This window comes from Uloborus diversus, chromosome 5, assembly GCF_026930045.1.
Source record: "Uloborus diversus isolate 005 chromosome 5, Udiv.v.3.1, whole genome shotgun sequence".
NCBI classification, from domain to species: domain Eukaryota; kingdom Metazoa; phylum Arthropoda; class Arachnida; order Araneae; family Uloboridae; genus Uloborus; species Uloborus diversus.
In genome coordinates this window covers 134072822-134094423 of record NC_072735.1, presented here as the reverse complement: position 1 = coordinate 134094423, position 21602 = coordinate 134072822, and the positions used below count along the sequence as shown (strand labels likewise).

At 30.9% G+C, this 21602-nt stretch overlaps 1 protein-coding gene across 10 annotated transcripts in view; it reads left to right on the top strand.

The window, feature by feature from the left end:
* The window catches only part of LOC129222607 (ankyrin-3-like), a 243048-nt gene that overhangs the window by 118743 nt on the left and 102703 nt on the right, over positions 1 to 21602 (top strand). For all 10 annotated transcript variants that reach the window (XM_054857131.1, XM_054857130.1, XM_054857129.1 and 7 more), the window contains exons 11-18: positions 7453 to 7650; positions 8061 to 8258; positions 9656 to 9754; positions 10047 to 10244; positions 13163 to 13261; positions 13485 to 13682; positions 14933 to 15031; positions 15849 to 16032. In XM_054857131.1, the coding sequence (XP_054713106.1) occupies positions 7453 to 7650; positions 8061 to 8258; positions 9656 to 9754; positions 10047 to 10244; positions 13163 to 13261; positions 13485 to 13682; positions 14933 to 15031; positions 15849 to 16032 (1273 nt within the window). The remainder of the gene's footprint in view (positions 1 to 7452; positions 7651 to 8060; positions 8259 to 9655; positions 9755 to 10046; positions 10245 to 13162; positions 13262 to 13484; positions 13683 to 14932; positions 15032 to 15848; positions 16033 to 21602) is intronic.

Sequence of the window (21602 nt, the reverse complement as noted above, 5' to 3'; positions counted from 1 at the left end):
ACATATTTCATTAATGACCCCCTCTTTCCTTTTGTGTGTGTAACATATTAGTGAAGTTATGAATGGCAACAGTTGGAGTTGTCAAATCTTAAGAACAAAGATGCTCGTGTTAATTATTCAGTTGTAATTCAGTTGTTAATATGGATGCGGATATTGGATTCAGTTTAAATAAAATTAATATTTTAAATGTTATTACTTTATATTTTCCTTATTATATTATAAGAAAACATAACATGGCGCAGTCGAAAGTTTGTACCACTTCAAAGAAACATTGGAATACTGCAGACCGCCAATGGGCCTGAGTTTCGTCTGAAATGTAGCGGATAATTGGCGAAAATTAAAACAACAGTTTTGCATTTATATGACGGCGGCCGGAAATGAAGAAAAGAAATCTGAAGCAAAAGTAGCGGTGAAGAAGGCATAGAGATTTTTAATACCTTTGATTTGTCAGATGACGACAAACAAGATTATAAAAAGGTTATTGAGGCAATTGAGCTATATGCAGCACCAAAAAAGAATGTGGTAGTTGAAAGGTTTATATTTAACAATCGAGTTCAAGGGCAAGGTGAAAATTTGGAGTCCTTTTATACCGATTTAAGAAAATTAGTTAAGTCGTACGAGTTTGGCGATCAAGTAGATAGTGTTGTTCGTGACCGCATAGTCCTAGGTATCGCACACAGAGGTTTGCAGGAAAGATTACTGCAAGAGTGTGAACTTTCACTATTCAAGGCTGCAGAACTTTGTCGATCTGCTGAATTGAGTAGGACACAAGCTCAAACAATTCAAGCTAAAAATGTTGATACAATGAAGCGATTTTCTCTGCGATCATCTAGAAATCAACAGAAAGATTTTAATACACAGCAAAGTTCAGCTGATGCTAGGCCTTCCAATAATGAATTCTCAAGTGAATCCGTTGTGTGACTTTCCAGTGCAAGAAATGTAATCGTAAACATAATAGGTCTGATTGTCCAGCTTATGGAAAACACTGCTATCGTTGTGGAAACCTCAACCATTTCTCTTCAGTTTGCAAGTCTCGAAACATTAGAGAAATTTCCTACTCAGAGCCAGAGAGTAGCACCAACGAGAGACAAGATAACAATACTGACATTTATGTAGAATCTGTTACTGTATGCCAAATAGGTAATGTAGATTATCTGCCAACTGAATGGACCAAAAACATTCGAATTTGTGATAAAGAAATAAGTTTTAAATTAGATACGGGTGCACAGATAAGTGTTTTGCTGGAGGATATATTTTTATCAATAGGTAAAAATTTGAAGTATTATAAAACTAGTATTGTATTAGAGGCTTATGGGGATTAGAGTTTTAAGCCCTTGGGTGAGATAAAATTATTATGCTTTGTGGGTGATAAGCAAGTAATTATAGATTTTGTTATTGTTAAGAATAGATAAAAACCATTACTTGGATTAGATGGGTGCATAAAACTAAACTTATTGAAAATTGTTGAGGATAACTTCAAGCGTTATGATAATTTGAATTGTGAAAAAATAATGTCATGTGATGTTAAACCAGCCAAATTGCATGAAGGGTTAAATAGTGCTAGTTATGGCAATGATGTCGAAGAGTTTATTCGAAGGAACTCAAATGTATTTGAAGGAGTGGGAAAATTTGGTAAATGCAGTATTAAATTAAAAGAAAATTATTCTCCAATAGCTCGTCCTCTACGACGAGTACCCACTTCATTGCGTCCGAAACTTGAAATGAAATTGATAGAATTGGAAAACCAAAATATTATTGAAAAAGTAGAGAATCTGCAAGATTGGGTTAGCAATCAAGTAATAATAGAAAAATCTGATGGTTCACTCAGATTATGTATGGATCCACAAGACTTAAATAGGGCTATCAAGAGGGATTATGCATTGATTCCAACAGTTGAAGAACTTGTTACTAAGTTATGTAATAAAACAGTATTTAGTATTTTGAACCTAAAAGATGGATTTTTTCAAATGGAATTGGATACAAAAAGTAGTGATTTATGCACATTTAATACTCCATTTGGCTGTTACAAATTTTTGAGACTTCCTATGGGGTTATCATGTGCTCCAGAAATTTTTCAAAAAACAAATGAGAAGAATTTTGGGGACATTCCGGGAGTTTTAATTTATTTTGATGATCTGCTTATAGCAGGAAATTCTTTAGCTGAACACGATGCGATATTAGCTAAGGTAATCAAAAGAGCTCAAGAGCTAAATGTTAAATTCAATAAAAACAAAATTCAGTGCAGAGTTTCAAAAGTCAAGTATTTAGGTTATGTTTTCGGGTTAGAAGGCATGAAACAAAACCCAGACTATGTAAAAGCTGTAGTTGATATGCCCGAACCCACTAATAAAAAAGAACTTCAGAGAATACTAGGAATGATCAATTACTCAAGGCAATTTATACCACAAGTACCACACTGACAGCACCTTCAAGGGAGTTATTAAAGCAGGATACTAATTGGCAGTGGTTTCCAGCACATGCAGCAGCTTTAAGTAAGTTAAAGGAAAAAATTGTTAGCGCTCCTGTTCTGAGTATTTTTGAAAGCTCCAAATCCATTGTAATACAAGCCGATAGTTCAAAAGATGGTTTGGGTTGCTGTTTATCACAAGATGGACGTCCAGTCGCGTTTGCATCTAGAAGTTTAACAAACGCAGAAAAAGGATATGATCAAATCGAGAAAGAATTTTTGAGCATTGTATTTGCAACAAATAAATTCCATTATCTGATTTATGGGAGACCTGTGGAAGTTCTTACTGACCATAAACCGTTAGTATCTATAATGAGTAAAAATGTTGCACATGTCATGTCACCTAGATTGCAGCGAATGAAGATAAAATTACTTAGATACCAATTAAATTTAAAATATCTGCCAGGGAAAAATATGTATATTGCTGATTTGTTATCAAGATCATTTCCATCAGAGCCAGTTGCAGATGATAGTGAAATGACAGAACTAGTTCACAGTTTAAACAAATATTTACAAATTAGTCCTGATAAGCAGAAAGAATTTGTTGCTACTACACTAAATGATGAAGGATTGTCTAATGTCCTGAGATTTTGGGTCGAAGGATGGCCAGAAAGCAAAGTCAAAGTTCCAAATGAGGCTCGTGATTATTTTAAATATAGAAATGAAATCTGTGTAGATGGGGGTTTAATATTTATGAATGATAGAGTAATTGTTCCAAAATGTGTCAGAAATGAAATGTTAAATGTGATTCACATTGTGGAATTGAAAAAGCAAGAGCTAGACAAGTGATTTTTTGGAAGGGAATCAACAAAGATCTTGAAGTTATGATTTCAAAATGTGAAAACTGTGATATGTATAAATCTAAAAATGTCAAAGAGCCTCTTTTGAGTCACGAAGTTCCAAACTTGCCATATGAAAAAATAGGAATGGACATATGTGAATATGGGGGTGTAAATTACTTAGTTGTGGATGCTATTTTTCAAAATGGTTAGGCATAATAAGATTAAATAACAAAACCTGCTAATGAAATAATACCAAAATTAAAAGAACCGTTTTCAACTCATGGTATACCGCAGAAAGTTATCTGTGATAATATGCCGTTTTGCAAGTTTGAAAATAGAGAAGTTTTCCAGAAAATGGGGCTTTGAAATCATTACTAGCAGTCCCCACTACCCAAAATCAAATGGATTTGCAGAAAAAATGGTAGGAATAGCTAAAAATATTATTCGTAAATCTGGAACAGATAACATTCAAGAAGCTCTGTTAGAGCACAGAAATACTCCAATCACTGGAACAAACACATCACCTGCTCAACTATTAATGAGTCGATGTCTTCGTACTAGATTGCCAACAAAACTCTCCTTCTTGAAGCCGAAAATAGCAACAAATTGCAAAGAGAAATTTGAAGCTATAAGAAAGAAAACACAGTACTATTACAATATGAATGCTAGGCACAGACCAGACTTTGCTGAAGGAGAAAATGTTCTTATAAGAGTGGGTAGTCATTGGGAAAAGGCACAGATTGTAAAAAAACATTGTTCACCTAGGTCATATTTAGTTAAGACAGAAAATGGTAGAATACTCTGAAGGAATTCTTATCATTTTAGAAAATGTAAAAATTCAATGCAAACTACTTATGACCCCAACTCTGACAATACAGTAAAACCTGTAAAGTTGACCACCTTTGTAAGTTGACCACCTGTCTAAGTTGACCGCTATTTTCAGGAACAGAATTAGATCTATATCATATAATTCAACCTCTATAAGTGGACCACCTGTTTAAGTTGACCGCAAAAGTATTGCACCGCAAGTGATCAACTTATACAGGTTTCACTGTATTAGTATTCTGTGTGACTTAAATCCTCCAAACACAATAATAAATCAAAATAGACAAAATGTAGCTCAAGGACCAATTAACAATACGAACTATGTTACTCGTAGTGGGAGGGTAGTTAGGCGACCTTCCTACTTGAGGGACTATGTCTGATCTGAAAAGGGAGGTGTAACATATTAGTGAAGTTATGAATGGCAGCAGTTGGAATTGTCAAATTCCAACTGTTGCAACAAAGAACAAAGATGCTCGTGATAATTATTCAGTTGTAATTCAGTTGTTAATATGGATGCCGATATTGGATTCAGTTTAAATAAAATTAATATTTTAAATGTTATTACTTTATATTTTCCATATGATATTATAAGAAAACATAACATTGTACTTTACTAATATTTTAATACGGACATCCTCCCCAAAAGCAGAAACTGGATCCACCCTTTAATTGGAGTGGTATTGGTTTGTCTGCAAATAACAGTGTGATTCATAGACTAATAATAAGAGTAGACCGAGCTATGGCAACCCTTTTGCTGCTGTAACGTACCAGACCATAAATAATAAAAATAAACTTTTATTTGTCTGGAGTAATTGCATACCGCTATGTACAATTAATTTACAAAGATTGTAAATGCAGGAATATTATCCACAGAGGACTAACTTCGTTGGAAGTTTAATCCATTGGCTTTACAAACCAAACTTGGAACATTGCGTTCCCGAGAGAATTTCGGACCTCAGTCCCGGCTCGTGGCGTAACCATCTCTGCCTCCAGAAGCCTTTCAGACCCCCGAAGAAAACTTCGATTCTCACCACAGGGTGGTCTGTGCTCCGAGACAAAAGGGGAGAGCGGCGCCGTAGTGACCACAACCTTTGCGTAATCTTGAAGGGGATCTTGTGCAAGACCGTGGGACAACTGCAGTGGTTGCGTGTGGTCTCCAAGAATGACCCCCTAACAAGATGTAATCGTCGTGGGAGGCCGAAAAGAACCGTTGAGACCTCACACTGCTCATAAACCAAACCATGTGACTGGAGGATATCCTAGCAACAGCGGGTGTTGATCGTAGCAGACGATCAAGACGAGCGAGAAATAAAATAAATAGAATTGATGAAACACGGAAGAATGATCTTTTATGGAGTCCGATTTGTAAATTTGTTATTCTAAATTGTAAATATTTCGTGAATATAGTATTTCGTTTAGATAGTATTGTGCATTTTCTTTAGTCAATTTCAATAACTCTCTAAGCAATTAAAGATGCATGCGCCCAAAAAGAATCGGCAAACGGTAAGATTTTTACCTACAATTTCAATTTAAGATACTGATCAGTACATTTTTGCGTTAACGCAAAACGTTTACGGCAACGCTGACGTAGCAGTTCCGAATGAAATAAAAGTTACTGAAAACTGTGATCAAAAACTAATTACTAATGTCAAAATAATGCATAACTAAAAGAAAAACAGTTCATTCTCTGCACCTGGAAAAAAATTATAATATAATGAAAACACATTGCGTCTTAAAATACATGTCGAGTGCCAAACTATAGATAATGTTGCCATCTAGCAACCATGCTGCCAAAGTTTTCGCCAAGCCACCCACCAGTCACATGATGTATCCATGAACCAATTTTTTCATCAGCAAGTCTGGGAAAGCTCGGTCTACTTTTATTATTAGTCTATGGTTTGATTTTGACTTCCATGTTGGTAAGGAAGATTTTTTTTTTAGAGACAGGTAAACTGCTAGAAATAGAACCTTTTTTTCTTCAGATATGTTAGAAAAGTTAGCTAGCATTTATCTGTTTTCATGTCTCAAAGAAATTTCAGCTTCTTCTTACTTGGATAAGCATCTATACTTGTGTGCATAAGCATACTTCTGTGTGTAAACATGCTTATGTGCGTTTTTCTTCTGTATGTTTATACTTCAGTGGGTAAGCATACTTACAAGCATCTGCATGCTCTGTATGCACACTGCATATGTGCTTAAGCATACTATGTACTCGTGTACGTGCAAAAGCATACTTTCGTGCAAAAGCATGGTTTGCTTATGTGAGTAAGAATAACTATGTGCTTAATCATACTTATGTGCGTAATCATACTTACGTGTGTAAGCATGCTTACATGCAGGGGCGGCAAATAGGGGGGTCAAGAGAAGGCGGTCACACCCCTAAATTTTTGAGAGGAATGATAAAAAATGAGCAAATTCAATTTACGTAAATCACCGATCAATGTTCAAGAAAAACAATCTTGCTGGTTCTCCATAATGGTTATGAAAGTCGACACATTTCCACACATGAGCAAGTGTTTTCCGTATTTTAAATTATTAGAAATTCATCAAGTCTTTACTGGCCTTTTCAGAACAGAAAAAAACTAATGAAGAATCATGGTTAATTTTAACTAAAGACATAATTTCCTCATATAAGCTAAAAATATCTCGTTCTTGTGTGCTCTGCGTAACGATGGTTAGAGGCCCGTGCAGTGGTGTGGCTGCATGATTTTCACAAGAAAATGACTTAGTATTTTACTTTCATTGTTACGCTCACATATTAAGTGTGTCTATTTAATGAGTGTTCATCACTTTCTTCTGCTAGAAACACATTTCAGCTGCTCAATGCATAATTTGCTTTCATATAGATACTCTTTAAAAATACATATTATTTTTGAAAAAAATATATCACATCAACAAATATCGTTTCTTAAACTATGCAATCCCCCCCCCCCATATCATGATTATACTTGCTGTTAGCCAATATGTGTTTTGTTCCATACTGAGGTAATTCGTATTTAAGAAACTCAACCCCCCAAATGAAATGCTGAAATGCCACCCCTGCTTACACGCGTAAGCATACTTACATGCTCTCTCTTTTGTTTTCTAACATAAATATCCAGTTTTTCCTCCTATTTTTTAAACTAAAATCTACTGCTTATATTTCTTGCAAAAATTGCAGGTATGCAATTTTATTGTGGTTTTATCTTTTAGATATTTGTGAAACCCCTAATTTTAAAAACAAGTTTTTGGAGCTAAATCAGGGAATATGAGGGAATTACCAGGGAACTTTTTTTTCATGATTTTGTACCACCGTGTCTTCATTGTTACTTGATTTTGAAAACTTTGTGTTTATGTTTTTTCAAATGTTTAATTGATTTTCTATAATTAAATTTTCAGTCTGGCCTAACTCCTCTTCATGTAGCATCTTTCATGGGCTGTATGAATATTGTAATTTATTTAATTCAACATGGTGCAAATCCTGATGTTCCCACAGTACGAGGTGAAACTCCATTGCATTTGGCTGCTCGAGCTAACCAGTCTGATATCATTCGAATTCTTCTTCGTAATGGAGCTCATGTGGATGCTTCTGCTAGGGTAAGAGTTAACTAAATAATTTGCTTTTTCTTTCCAAAAACTAGATTTTTTAAACATGTTTTAAATGAGAAATTGTTTTGTTCTTTCCTGCAAGTTAACTGCAAATTATGTGTTAAAAAAGTAAAAGTAATGGTTTGTTGATTGTATGCTGCCAGCTTACTAAATTAATTTAATCCTTCTTTTTTAATAATTTTATGTCAGAGAATGCAGTGTGGTATAAATCTGTGTACAAAAAGTGCACATAAAGATCTAATTTTATCTTAAGACCTGAACTTTTTAGCTTATTTGGTATTTTTATACTTCTTCTTACTTTTGATGGTGATCTTCGTTTCTGTATCATTATAATCTTGGTAGTTTTTGTCATGTTCTTAATAATTTATTTCATTCTCTTTTCTTTCACTACAATACAGGAACAACAGACTCCACTTCATATCGCAGCTCGACTAGGAAATGTAGACATTGTAGGTCTATTACTGCAACATGGTGCTGCTGTAGATGCCACTACTAAAGATATGTATACTGCCCTACACATAGCTGCAAAAGAAGGACAAGAAGAAGTAGCTTCTGTACTTCTGGATCATGGCGCTTCACTAACAGCTACGACTAAGGTACCAAAGTTATGATTTTTCTATCTAAATTCATTTATCTTCTTTACTCATCTAAGAATTCTCAGACCATTGTATGAAACATTTATCTCATGCAATTATATGCATTGTCTGTTGTTTCCTAGATAATGAAGATATGAGTTTACAGTCGAGCCTTATTATACCGAATTTCTATTTTTCAAACTTTTAGTAAATCCCTATGGTCATTACATAGAAAAACTATTTCCACGCATCGAAAAGATCTCGATGTATCGAAATTATTTTTAGACATAGTGGGACATTTTATTTGACTTTAGACCTTTTGCTTCACAAAAATTAAAGTCTGAGAAAAAGAAAGCTCAGTGGTTCTTCCTACGAACCCCGCAATTAGCCATTTGAGGTTAAGGGGTGGACAAACAATTGGAGAAACTTTGAATTTTAGAACAAAACAACCAAGTTGTTTTAGATTTTCTGTTGCGGCTTGTCCTGTAAAACCAATTTCTAGCTGTTCCTTTTTTTCTTCTGTTGGTTGTTTTTCATTCCTGAATTTGTTAAGCTTGAGTAAAAATCTAAAAAATTTCAAACACGTCGAAAAATGAAATGCTAGAGGTGTTTTGTCCTCGATTTCAATTTTCAAGAAATGTTTTAACAAATTTTTTGGTGGATTCAATAAATGCAAACATTTATTTGGTGAACTCTTCGTATACTGACTATTCAACAAGACTTTCACAGTTATTTTTTTCTTTTTAACGAATGCAACTATGATGATTGTAACCAATGTCTAGATTACTGTTTGTTTAAAAGCAATAAAGAATAAGCTTTCTTATTATTTTTTTTCATCATCAACTTTCATATATTGTAACTCGCAAATAAGTTAGAGATGGAATTTCCTATAAAAAATTGAATTTAACTTTAGTGTTTTAGTAGTAGTTACAAAAAAATTAAGCTTGTTTCTTTGTATCCAATTTCCCCCCCCCCCCCCAGAAGTTGCTACTTCAATATATGGAGCTCTGGCTGAATGATAAAATGTATCAAATGATACATTTATTACAACACACATCTACTAACAGAGTTGGAACTGAAGCCAATTTTCATGTTCGTTAAAAAATATATAATCATACCTTTTTATTTTGTAAATAATTGATTTCTACATCTTTTTTAATGATTTCAATACAGGAAAAAACTATATCCTTTTTAATGATTGATGATCATTGAAAAAAAAAAGAAAAAAGAAATCAGCTATTCTAAGTCTACGTCCAGTCGTGTCTTAGCTGTAAAAAAACTTTTAATGCTTTAAGTAGGTGAAACTTTGCTACAACTTTAAACTATGATAAATTACTCTTCAAAATATAATTGAATTGCAATTAACCTGTTGTGTTTAAGAGACATGTAACCCTAGACTTTTTTTGTTTTGTTTTTAGAAAGGATTTACTCCTCTACATTTGGCAGCAAAGTATGGCAACATTAAAGTTGCTCAACTTTTACTTCAAAAAGATGCACCTGTAGATGCACAAGGAAAGGTATCAATCCATTTCTTCTGAATATTACTAAATGAAGCTTTAAACTTTGATTTCACGTTTTTTTAATTTGCATTTTTGTTCTGTCTTAAGTTCTGTAGCCTTTTTATTTTTTAACTTTTATATTTTAAGGATATTAAATAAAGTTTTTAATACTTTGCTGTTTTATTGATGAAATTTTAAAAAATTAAAATTTAAAAAATACATATTGTGTAGTTTAATTTTTTATTGAAAAACTGAAATTCTTTTTTTAAATTTGATCCAAATATGAATTTTGCTTTTTCATTTGATTTAGAATGGAGTTACGCCTTTACATGTGGCAGCTCATTATGATCACGTTAATGTTGCTTTATTGCTTTTGGACAAAGGTGCTTTCCCCCACGCAACTGCGAAAAATGGATATACACCATTACACATTGCAGCTAAAAAGAATCAGATGGACATTGCAACGACACTTTTAGAATATGGTGCAAAACCTACTGCTGAATCCAAAGTGAGATTTTTGAAAACCAAAAATTGATTTCATGATAAAATGAACACTGAATTTTCAGTATATAAGATGACTATAATTTGTTTTGGCTTTTTTGTGTATTATATTTGCTATGTTTAAGATTCACAAACATGCATTAATTTTGAAAAATATATAACATTTCAAAGATATATTATCATTTGTTGAAGAAAAGTGGCGAGATCTTCCCAAGCATTTGCAACTTCTTTGGGCAGTCTCTCTTTTATTTCTAAGTGGTTATTTATTAATATCAATTCTAGTTGAAAATTTACCCATCTAAATTCAATACTACTCAATGAATTTTAATATTTTTACCTATGTACGGTTCTCAGAAAACATTGAAAAATTAAGGATATGGAAAAATTAAGGATAATATATATATATACAGGGTGGCGACAGATCAGGGAAATCAGGGAAAAGTCAGGGAACTTTATTAATCAGGGAAAAGTCAGGGAAATATCAGGGAATTTTGAAAAAATTACAAAAAATCAGGGAAAATTGATTTTATAAAGAATTTTTTTTTGCTTTACAAAATTAAGTATCCTAATTCCCTATACCTTTTCTGCCAATTATCTGTTCAAAAAAAAAAAGAAAATTAATCAGGTGCAATTATACACTGCTGCATATTTGTGCATCTTTTTTCCTCAACGTCTAAGTATTGAATCTTACTTATTAACCACAGGATGAACTTCCTAAGATTGCTTCTGTGTCTGTTAGGTTGTTTACTTTACCTAGCTTGAAATTTCCTTTCATGCTTTCAATGCGACGTAAAATAAACAACTATACAGGCAAAGAGGTAGCCTTCATTAATGCCTTAGCTCCTTTGCCTTTATTCCATTGTCTCAAAGTGATTAGCGTACTGTAATCGCGATTTCTAGAAGAAATCTTTGTTTTTTGAATTAATACTATAAAAGCTTAAAAGTTATTACTTCTTCGCATTTTTAATTTAATTGCTAAAATTGAACTTTAAATTAAAAAACTGTTTTTTTTGCCATTATACTATTTGTTGTCACCGCAGATTATAAAGGTTTTCTTTTCTTCAGACTGAAGTGTGATTCTTTTATTTTATAACCAAGTTGTATTCTTTTATATATTTTGGAACTAACTAATTGCTTTTTTTTTTTGCATTTCAAAGTTGTTTGTTACAAAAGCAGTCTAAATTTTTTTCGTTACATACTGAAATCATTTGAAATAGAGTTAACTTGTGTACTTAAGTAAATATCTTTATTTTTTATTGTTAAAATGATGTATTCATTCATTAAAACCTATGTTCTTGATTAGAGAAAAGCTCCCTATAAATGGATGTCAAACGGTTTCATCTGTTTTGCATAAATATGTCAATTAATTATATAAGAATAACTACATTACTTCTATTCTTTCACTATTACTTGTTATTCTTGCAACAATTATTATACTGTTTGAAAATTTAGTTCAAAATAATTTCAATTACTTTTTAGTTCTATCATAAATACACATATGTTTTTAAGAGTGATTTAATAGTTTCTTAAAATTATTATGCTAAGTGGTTTCTGGAAGTCAAGTATTTTCTTTTTTTTTTTTTTTTTTAATATTCTATACTCTTTCCATGTAGAAAAATTTAATATACTGTTTTGTAGATTTTTTCCCTTAAAAAGATTGACTTGATATGTTTTTTAAAACCATTTTATTAAAAAAGTAGCATCTTTTTAAAATATATCTTTAGTTCAACACCTTTACACAACTTAAAACATTTAAAATACTGCATTTTATACAAACATACAATGGATTTCAAGTAGAGCAAAGAAAGAAAACCATTATCATTGGTAACGTAATTCAAGGGAAATTAGGGAAAAGTCAGGGAACTTTTTTTCACAGCTCCTGTCGCCACCCTGATATATTATAATATCTCAATTTTACAGCAAGAAAAAAGAAGGAAGAAATTATTTTTTTTTTTAAATTTAACCGACATACTTTCCAACTGTTATTACTTGTAATTGTTTTGAAAGTTTGAGTTCTTCTTCAAAAGTTCTATTGACAAATGTTTTGCAATAGTTCTCATGAATTTTTAATAAATGTAAGTTAGACGTATTTCTGGTGTGTAAGCTCCATAAAATCTTGTTAAATGCCAGTATTTCTTTTAAAGTTTCATAAAATTTTTGAGTTTTTGGCAGTCAACGACTTAAAGACTCAACCCCCTCCTCAACATCCTAAGCTTTCTTTGCTGCTCATTATAAAATCTTAATTTTCCTAACTTTGATTTCAAACTTTTGCATCAATTGTGATTCTTTATTCAAATTAACAATGATTGTTTATCTACCAAGTAAAAATCAGTTTGTAAAGTTTTCTTAGCTAATTTTTTTAAATCTGTTTTGGATAGGTCTTCAAAAGGTGCAGAAATTCCATATAAACTCTTAAATTTAGACTTTAAAAAATTCTTTATACTCCCTACATTATTTTTTGAAACTACAGAAAATTCTGGTGAAATGAAGAATGACATACTCTCAAAGGAGGCAAAAAACCCCTCAAAAAGAGCACAGATTCAGTTCTTTCATAGAAGTTTAATTTTTTTTTAAATATAAAAACTATAGTAACAACTGGTTTTGATATATTAAGCATCATTAAAATTGTGAAAAGAAAGGAACATTTTGAGAAATATGGAGAAAAGTTTAAATAGAAGAAGTTACTAAAAAAATTCTGCTTCCTTATTGGGGCTCATATTTTACTAGAAACTCTTAAAATACTTTTGGAAATTGGGACTTAGCTATACATTTAACATGCCTTGTCTTTTTTTGACTTTAATAAATTTTTTTAAAAATATTTATCTCTTATCAAACTTGATGAACTTTAAAATTTTACCTACACTGTCTGTTTCTCATTAGTTCTTAATGTGTGGAAAATTGGATAAAAGTTCTATTTATTTGTAGGCTGGATTTACTCCATTGCACCTTGCAGCTCAAGAAGGCCATACAGATATGACTACATTACTAATTGAACACCATGCAGACGTTAATTCACCTGCAAAAGTAATTACCTTCTTTTTCTGTCTAAATTTTGGATTTGATACTTTTAATCTTTCAAAGAATTAATATTCAGATGCATGATTTTTTCTTTTTTAAAATATGGTCTTATTTTTGAGGTAAAAGCTTTTTTTTCATTGAATTTGATATGGAAATATTTTAGTATATTTTTATTATTTTTCAATTCATATTTGTAGGGAATTTTTATGGAATGAATATTCTTTTGTAGAATGGATTAACCCCACTTCATTTATGTGCACAAGAAGACAAAGTAAATGTTGGAGCAATTTTAGTAAAGAATGGAGCAAAGGTTGATCCCCCAACTAAAGCTGGATATACCCCGCTACACGTAGCATGTCATTTTGGACAAATTAATATGATTCGATTTTTGCTACAGCACAAAGCAGATGTCAATGCCACTACATCTGTGAGTATTTTTAAACTTTTGGTTTGTGCATTGTATTTTGTTATTATTTTTACTATTTTTTCATCAAAAAAATCTATTTTTCCCATTCAATCAATATGGTGACTCATTGATGCTTAAAGGGTTTACAATGCGCTCCTTATATTTTATTGATTTGAAAATTTTTACCTTTATGAGATTTATATTCCTATGATAATATATTATTTATTGGATGCTATTTTATTTGTGAGAGAATTGACTTTTTAAACTTTCTTACCAAGTTCACTAATAATCTGCTCATTAATGTGTAATGTCCAAATGATGCTGTACTTATTGGCTTCCCATTACTTGTAGACCTAGTGCATACCCTAGAGATAACTAGTGGGACTATAAATATTGAGTAATAGTTGTTTCAATTCACTGTTATTTTGCAACTCCATCAGTTTGAGCTGCAGCTCTGGTTTGACTGATTCACAATCCTCACTGGTTGTTAAAAATGTCCAGATCCTGTTTGATAACTTTAAAGTCTTGAAATCTTCGTTCAAATTCTTCATTAAGACATTTCAGGTTTTTCTCATCGCTCCTAAGTTTGTCTTCCTTAACTTAGGAAACTGTTATTCTATTCCAGCTATGTAGAAAATACATTTTGTCTTTTGTATAGGAGTTATTCAAAACCATGTCACGGTCCATATTGGCTAGTTCAGAGAGCCACATTTAGCCTGCAGGGCATACTTTACCCATGACTGCCCTAACCACTAGGTCATGTAAATTGGTTTCCATTTAGAATTTTTGAGCCAATGCATTTCATGATTAAATTCGGCCATTTTAATTGTATGAATGCTGTTACAATTCTTGTGTGTATAAATGATTTTACCTTTAGTTGTGTGAGTGATAGATGTGTTTTAATGTTTGAGTATTATCAGTTTGTTGTCTCTAGTATTATTTCTTGTTTTCCTGTTCGGATCTAATTTTCATATTCGTTGCAGATTTTATAAATTTGTCAACTTTGTTAGTTTAAATATATTTTAAATACAGCCCAGTATTTTTTTAATATTGTTTTACCTTAAAGTAGTTAAGATGCGTTCGAAGTTAAACTTGAAACTTAAAATATGATTTATCCCCATCCAAGTTTTTCAAGGAGTATTTAGTAAATAGATAATTTAGTAATGTTTTTGCAGAAAATTTTAAATTTTGTAAATTAAGAGCATTGTAGAAACATATGTGATATATGTGTTTATGTTTGACATGTTTACATTATGTAATTCATATTACAGCATGGTTATACACCTTTGCATCAAGCAGCACAACAAGGACATACACTTATTATTAATCTCCTATTAGAGCACAAAGCTTCCCCAAATACTACAACAAATGTAAGTGCTATGTATTAAACTCTTTTTAATTAATTAGTGATCTTTTCATAACATATGTATCTGCTGGTTTTATCTAATATCTGAATTTCTAGCTCATTATCCACGGATTGTCTGTTAAAATAATGTCTAATGAGGTGTATAGGCTGCCATGGATTATCTGTCCTTTCTTTTCTCTTAAGGTCAAAGAGCCAAGAACCTCCATTTTTTTAAATAGCAAGATTCACTAATAGAGACTACTTCTTTGCCTGTAAGCCTGGTTCATTTTACGTAGCCTGAATTTTCCTTTTATGTAATTTAGGTTTGGTAAATTAAAAACAGCATAATTAACGAAGTAGCGGTTTCCATTTGCACTAACCATTTGTACTGATTACTAATTTAGCACCTTTGCCTTTATTTTTTGTCATAAAGTAATTAGCGTACTCAAATCAGTTTAAAAAAAAAAAATTTTATTTTTCAGATTAAATTTCATTATGGCTTGAAATTTATTTCAAGTTTTTAATTTAGTTGATAAAATTGCATGATAAATCAAAATTAACTTCGTTTTTGCTATCATATTATCCACGTTATCCCACCACAGATTATACAATTTTTTTTCTTCACGACAATTTTAGGACTTGCAGATTGTATACCGCCAGGGATAATATGCTGGAAATTACAGTTCATTAACATTTATATAATAAATAAGTATCAGGCAGCTAATTAAAATGAAATGCTTTCTTCCTTTTAATTTAAAGTATTTCTTAAAAGCGTTTTGGAAAAAAAGTCTTGTCTTAAATAGTTATTTGTTCTCTTCACTAATTGTCATTTGTCTTCTTAGCAAGGACAAACTGCCCTCTCCATAGCACAAAGACTTGGTTATATCTCTGTTGTTGAAACTTTGAAAATAGTCACAGAAACAATAGTCACTACAACTACGACTACGGTTACAGAGGAGAAATATAAAGTAGTTGCACCTGAAACTATGCAAGAAACATTTATGAGCGATTCTGAAGACGAAGGAGGTAAGATAAGCTCACAATTATTAGAAGATTATTATCCATACAAAAGATGTCATCAGACTTCTATTATTTACCTGTAGCTTAAAATTCAAAATTTACTTTAAAAATTTCAAAGGAATTTTTGATGAATTTCGTGAGATTTATTTACACCATGTGTATTGTTTTGAATCAAAAATCTTTTGCAAAATAGCTAATGCTGTCAAGATATCTGGGTTTTTGCTTCTTCTTGCCTTTCTGCACTTCATTTTATGGTTTGCATGGCGTACTATTTTGCTTTTTCTTTGCTTATCTCTTTGATCTTTATTTTGCCTATTTACTCGCTTTGCAATCAATAAATGTGTCAAAAATATTATTCTGTTATTAAGCATTGTTAAACTGATTTGATGCACTGCATTTGAAGAAAATAATTGTTTAAAATTTTCAGATTTATTGTGGATAAGTGAAGTATTCTTAACAAACGATTTGAACTGTTAGTTAAAAATATTTTATTCTAGAACTTCTCAATTTTCTAGCATAATCTTGTTTTAAATTTAGCATGTATACTAAATGTATATTATAACTTTTAATATTTTAATGGAGTCAAACTATTTTTCGAACTTTTGTTTCATTTCGAGAACCATTGGTAATCTAATTAAACAGTATTTGAAATGAAATGAAATTATATATTCAGTGTAACTTCTCTGGAGCAACCATTCTCCTTTCTTGAAAAAAGTGGTTGTTAATAGAGGTTGGTTGCTCTTAGAGATTGCTTTTGGACATGCAGGAAACAGTCATATCACCAACAGAAATCATTTATATTCTGCTTACAGCGTGTTAATTATGAACATTATGATAAGAATATGTTTGAATAGAGAAACAAAATTTTTTTATTTTTAAATGTTTACTAATTTTGCTTTAACATTTTAAAGGAGATTTGCCTGGTTTAGATCTTTAGTTTATTCCGAAAGTTTTTGTTTTTCGTTTAGCGGTTTAGCTTTTAACATCAAAACTAAATGATTAATGTCCTTATAATTAGTGCAATTTGAGTTCAACATGAGCTTATTTCTTAACTGTTCAAATGAGCAGAAAACAGATTAAATGCTCAAATATCCTAGAAATGGCTCTGTTCCATTCATAAACAAGTAATACATGTCAAAAATACAAACTACTGTCCGAATGGACCAGCTGCCCTTCTCACTTGCCTTGAAATCAAAAGTTTTTGCACTTTATTAACTCTCGAAAGTGTTTGCTCCTTTCGTATTAAGAAAGAACTTGAAATTGTCCGTACATTATCACAACTTTTTAAAATATGAATGAAGCTGCTTCGATTTTAAAGACAAAAAACTGTATTGTCCTGCTAATAAGTGATGCTGCAGTGTTGAAGGAATTTTTTGTTGGTAAACTTTGTAATGCATTGTTTTAATTTTGAATGTGCTTTTTAAGCATTTCTGCATTTTAGCTGTTCTTTTGACAGAAATATCTGATATAAAATAACTTCCCGAAGAATAAACTACGTAATTCAGGCTCAGGGATGTTTGTTAAGGGAGGTTATGGGGCAGGCTGCACCATTGAAGTTTTTGGGGGATTTACTTTGGAAGTCTCATTCTCTCTTGTGCTGGGAGGGGGGGAATTCTCTGTTGGTTCCATAGGGATGCATAATGGAATGAGGGGCATCTCTGCACACTTCATTGGTTTAGTTCTTCATATTTTTCTTTGAATTTATTTAGTAAATTTTAATAAATGTTTTTCCCAACGTATTGATATTCTGAGAAAACATTTATTAAATTTTAAGTTTAAATTAATGTTTAAAATTTTCTCAAAAGTGAAGTTAGAGTAAGCTATTGGTTTAATAATTTATTACATAAATGCTTAATGTGTCTAAGCATTTTCCAAGAATTGAAGTTGTGTTTAAAATATATTATTGTTGCACTAATTTTTTGGTTTTTGCTGTTGAAAATTATATAAGAAGTGCATTAAATGTTTGCAGTTTAAGTTTAAAAGGTACTTTTTTCATCAACTAGTTGATCCTCACTCTACGTAATATGTCACATCACTAAGTCATTTTTATTTGCTGTGACTCTGATAAAGGCATCATCATGCAATAGTTGCTTTTATCTAATAATAAATTATTTCCATATTTTTTTTTGGAAATTGTGATCATTTTCATTTGTTTCTTATGCGCTATTTGCATGAAAGAGCCATCATAAATCAATATACTTTAACAAAGTCTTTTTCATACTTTTGAATGATAAGGATGAAAATTTCTGCAAAATGACAATATTTCTTTTTTCTGAGCCAAGCTTGACTTTTCTAATATATTTTCTCAGTTGGATATAATTTAAAGTGTTTTTTTTTTATGCTTTGCAAAAGCAAAACTCTATCAATACAAATTTGTCCCGACATAGATAAGATTATTTTTCTCCATTTTTAATTATTAACCCTTCTTGAAAGAAATTGTACAAGATTCATTCCCCAGAGACACAGCTTGTTTCACAGGCTCACATAGTTATGCACTGTATTAAAGCGGAAATACATAGAAGAATGAAAAATGGAATTTTACACATCATAAACGCAAGCAATAACTGCACAGTTGTTACTTTCACCATTTCAGAAGCTCCCTCTCTAATATCCACTCCTCCTCTTTAAAATAGTATCATTCACATGCTCTGTCAAAGTCAGTGCATTGCGTTCCAAAGTGTATTGTGTTTTTCACTTTATTTATCAACCAATTAATTTCATTCGAGTTTTATAGAAAATGCTGGGAACTACATTCATATTCCAGATTTATTTGTAGTGGGCATCTCTTTATGATGCAGTATATAATGAATTGTTTACTCAATTTATAAAATGATTGTTTGATTTGATTATCTAGAGAATTCACCTTTTGATTTATACCTGTTTGAAACTATTGAACAATTACTAAATGGTGGGATCTGAAATCAGAATAACTTGAAATTGGTTGGTGATCTACGAGATTGTCGTGTGAACATATTTTTAAATAAAATTTATTCTAGGACTAAAGTTAATTACTTAAAGCAGATTTATGCCTTTTTATTTTGGACATTTTAAAGTTTGTTAAAATTCAAAGTATTCTTTTCTACATTGAGAAATGTTTTTAATGTGCACAATAAAATCTCTGGAAATTTTAATTATCATTAATGTGATTTGTAAATATGTATGTAATTATCTTAATTTACAGATTTAAACCTTAGCCAAAGGTTTAAAAGTAAATAATTTCAAATATTTCAAATGAAAATGTAATGGATTCAAGAATATATACATTAATATAAATAAATACCTTTGTGCTGAACAGTAAAGTAAGACAAAACAACGTTAGAAGAAGCAAATGCTTTTAATTTGTGCTTCTTCTAACGTTGTTTTGTCTTACTTTATATACATAACTTCAAAAACTTTTTAAAAGATCAAATAACAGTCCTTCGTATTAATAGCTGTCTTTTGTTTTCAATAGCTGTTTATGTCTAAATAGTTTACGCATAAATGTGTTTAATTTGTTCAGAACATCATGTTTAAAGAGCTTATTAAATTTTGTTGCAATTTTAAATTTTATTGGAAATAATCACATGCATGTGCAAGCTGTTTTATGCATATTAAACATGATATGTTATTAAAAGCATTATATGTTGCTTTTGCTAGTAGATTCTGTTTAGCGATACCTTGCCTAGGAATTTGTTCTGTAGTTATTTCACTTTTCCTGATGTCATAGTGGTTCTTTAGAAATTTCCGAATAGCTCTTATTGTATCTGTCCTTCCATGGGAGGGTTTTGGGTTGTCTGGCATTTTCTCTAGGTTATGGCTTTTGGACACTTAAAATTCATTAGGGTATCTGGCATGGTGTATTGACATGTGTATTTTTGTATTTGCTTTCATGCAGTTTTTTGAACTAGATTGGCATTCTTATCAAACCATCCCTAACAAGCATAGTTCAGGGTTGTCAAACTAAGGTAAGCCCCTTCAATTGATTATGAGGTTAAAATTCATTTTAAGACACAAGTTCAAAATTAATAAATAACTATTTGGTAGTAGAAGTGAAAAAAACTTTACATGAAATAATTAATTTAAATTTTTTAGATATACAATTTTAATGTTTTTATTTTTAGAGGTATGCTTTTGTTTTCAATGTTTTATCTACTTCATTTTTTTTTCAAGAAAGTTTCTTGTCTTACAATGGAAAGTTTTTTTTATTTTTGATTGCTTGGACCAAAAAATGTTCAAAAACTTTTCCTCTAATTTTTTAAAAGTAAAATTTTTTTAACATTTTTAGATTGTAAATTAAAAAAAAATGCTATCAGATTAGACCTACTTTTCCACTGACTTTAATTGCTTATGGCTGAGGCATCACAAGCCTTTGTCATTTAGTTATTTCACATCCTCCATTTCATTGGTTACAATAGTTCAAATCAAACCATAGTGACAGGCTATCGCATATCTCATTTTTGTAAAAAATAAAAATAATAATAATGATCTTACTTTTTAACTTTACATTTTATGTTGAAGTTGAAAGGAAAGGTCATATGTTTTGCCTAATTTCAGACTTTTCTTTATTTGTTATTTATTTTCTTTTTTCTCCTTGTTTTAATTTTTATTTTGTTTGTTATTTTTTTGCGGAATTTTTTCAAAAAAGATAGATTAAGATAAATACACTCAACTTTTATAGCCAATGATCCAGTAGAAAAAATCTTATTAATTACGCAAGTTGATAATAGAAGTTCTCACGTTTTCCCTCTAAGCTAAGATGATAAAATTTCCACAGAGTAATGACATGTGCTAGATTTATGTCACCAGATTGGATGGCACTTTGAAGTTTTTACTTCTCAGCTATAAGTTGCGGAGTTATTTTACTTATTTATTTATTTATTATTATTATTATTATTTAATTTTTAAATTTTCGTTTTTGTAGTGAAATATCCTAAGAATTAAAAATTCTCTGCATTAATCTTAGTAATAGCCTGGTTATTCTAGCAGGGCAACCACAGTTCGTTTACTTTTTGGAAATAAAAAGAAGGGTTTGTGCAGATTTTAAAATTAGTTTACAACATAAGAGACTTTCTTGATTTCAGACTTCATGTTGCATATTAATGTTGCAAAATAGAAAGAATGCAAGATTGAGCTTTATAGTGGTTGATATTGTTACGTTTGATACAGTTCTGATAATTAAATGAGCAGTTTAAATGTAACAGTGAAAGTGAAACATCTTTATTTCATTTTTTTTTTCTTGTTTTGTCATAACTTCGAACACCAGATTTTATTTGCCTTTTTGCATTTTGAATACCTAAGCTAATTCTTTATATCACAATATTGAAATGCAGCATTAATTTGATTGCTGGATTAATATGAGCTAATGTTTTAGGCATTCTAGCACATTTTTGCTGTCTAATGAATTTAATTTCTGTGGCAGTCTATTATTAACTTAATATATATTAATGCCATATAATATTTTTTCCCCTTTTACTAACATTTAGTGATTTTAGGTAAATGAAAAACAGGCAAGGCTTCCAAAACATTTTTCTTAAAATTGCCAGAGAAGTTTTGTAACTCCTTTCTTTCTTCACCAATGAATGTAAAAAAATCATGCT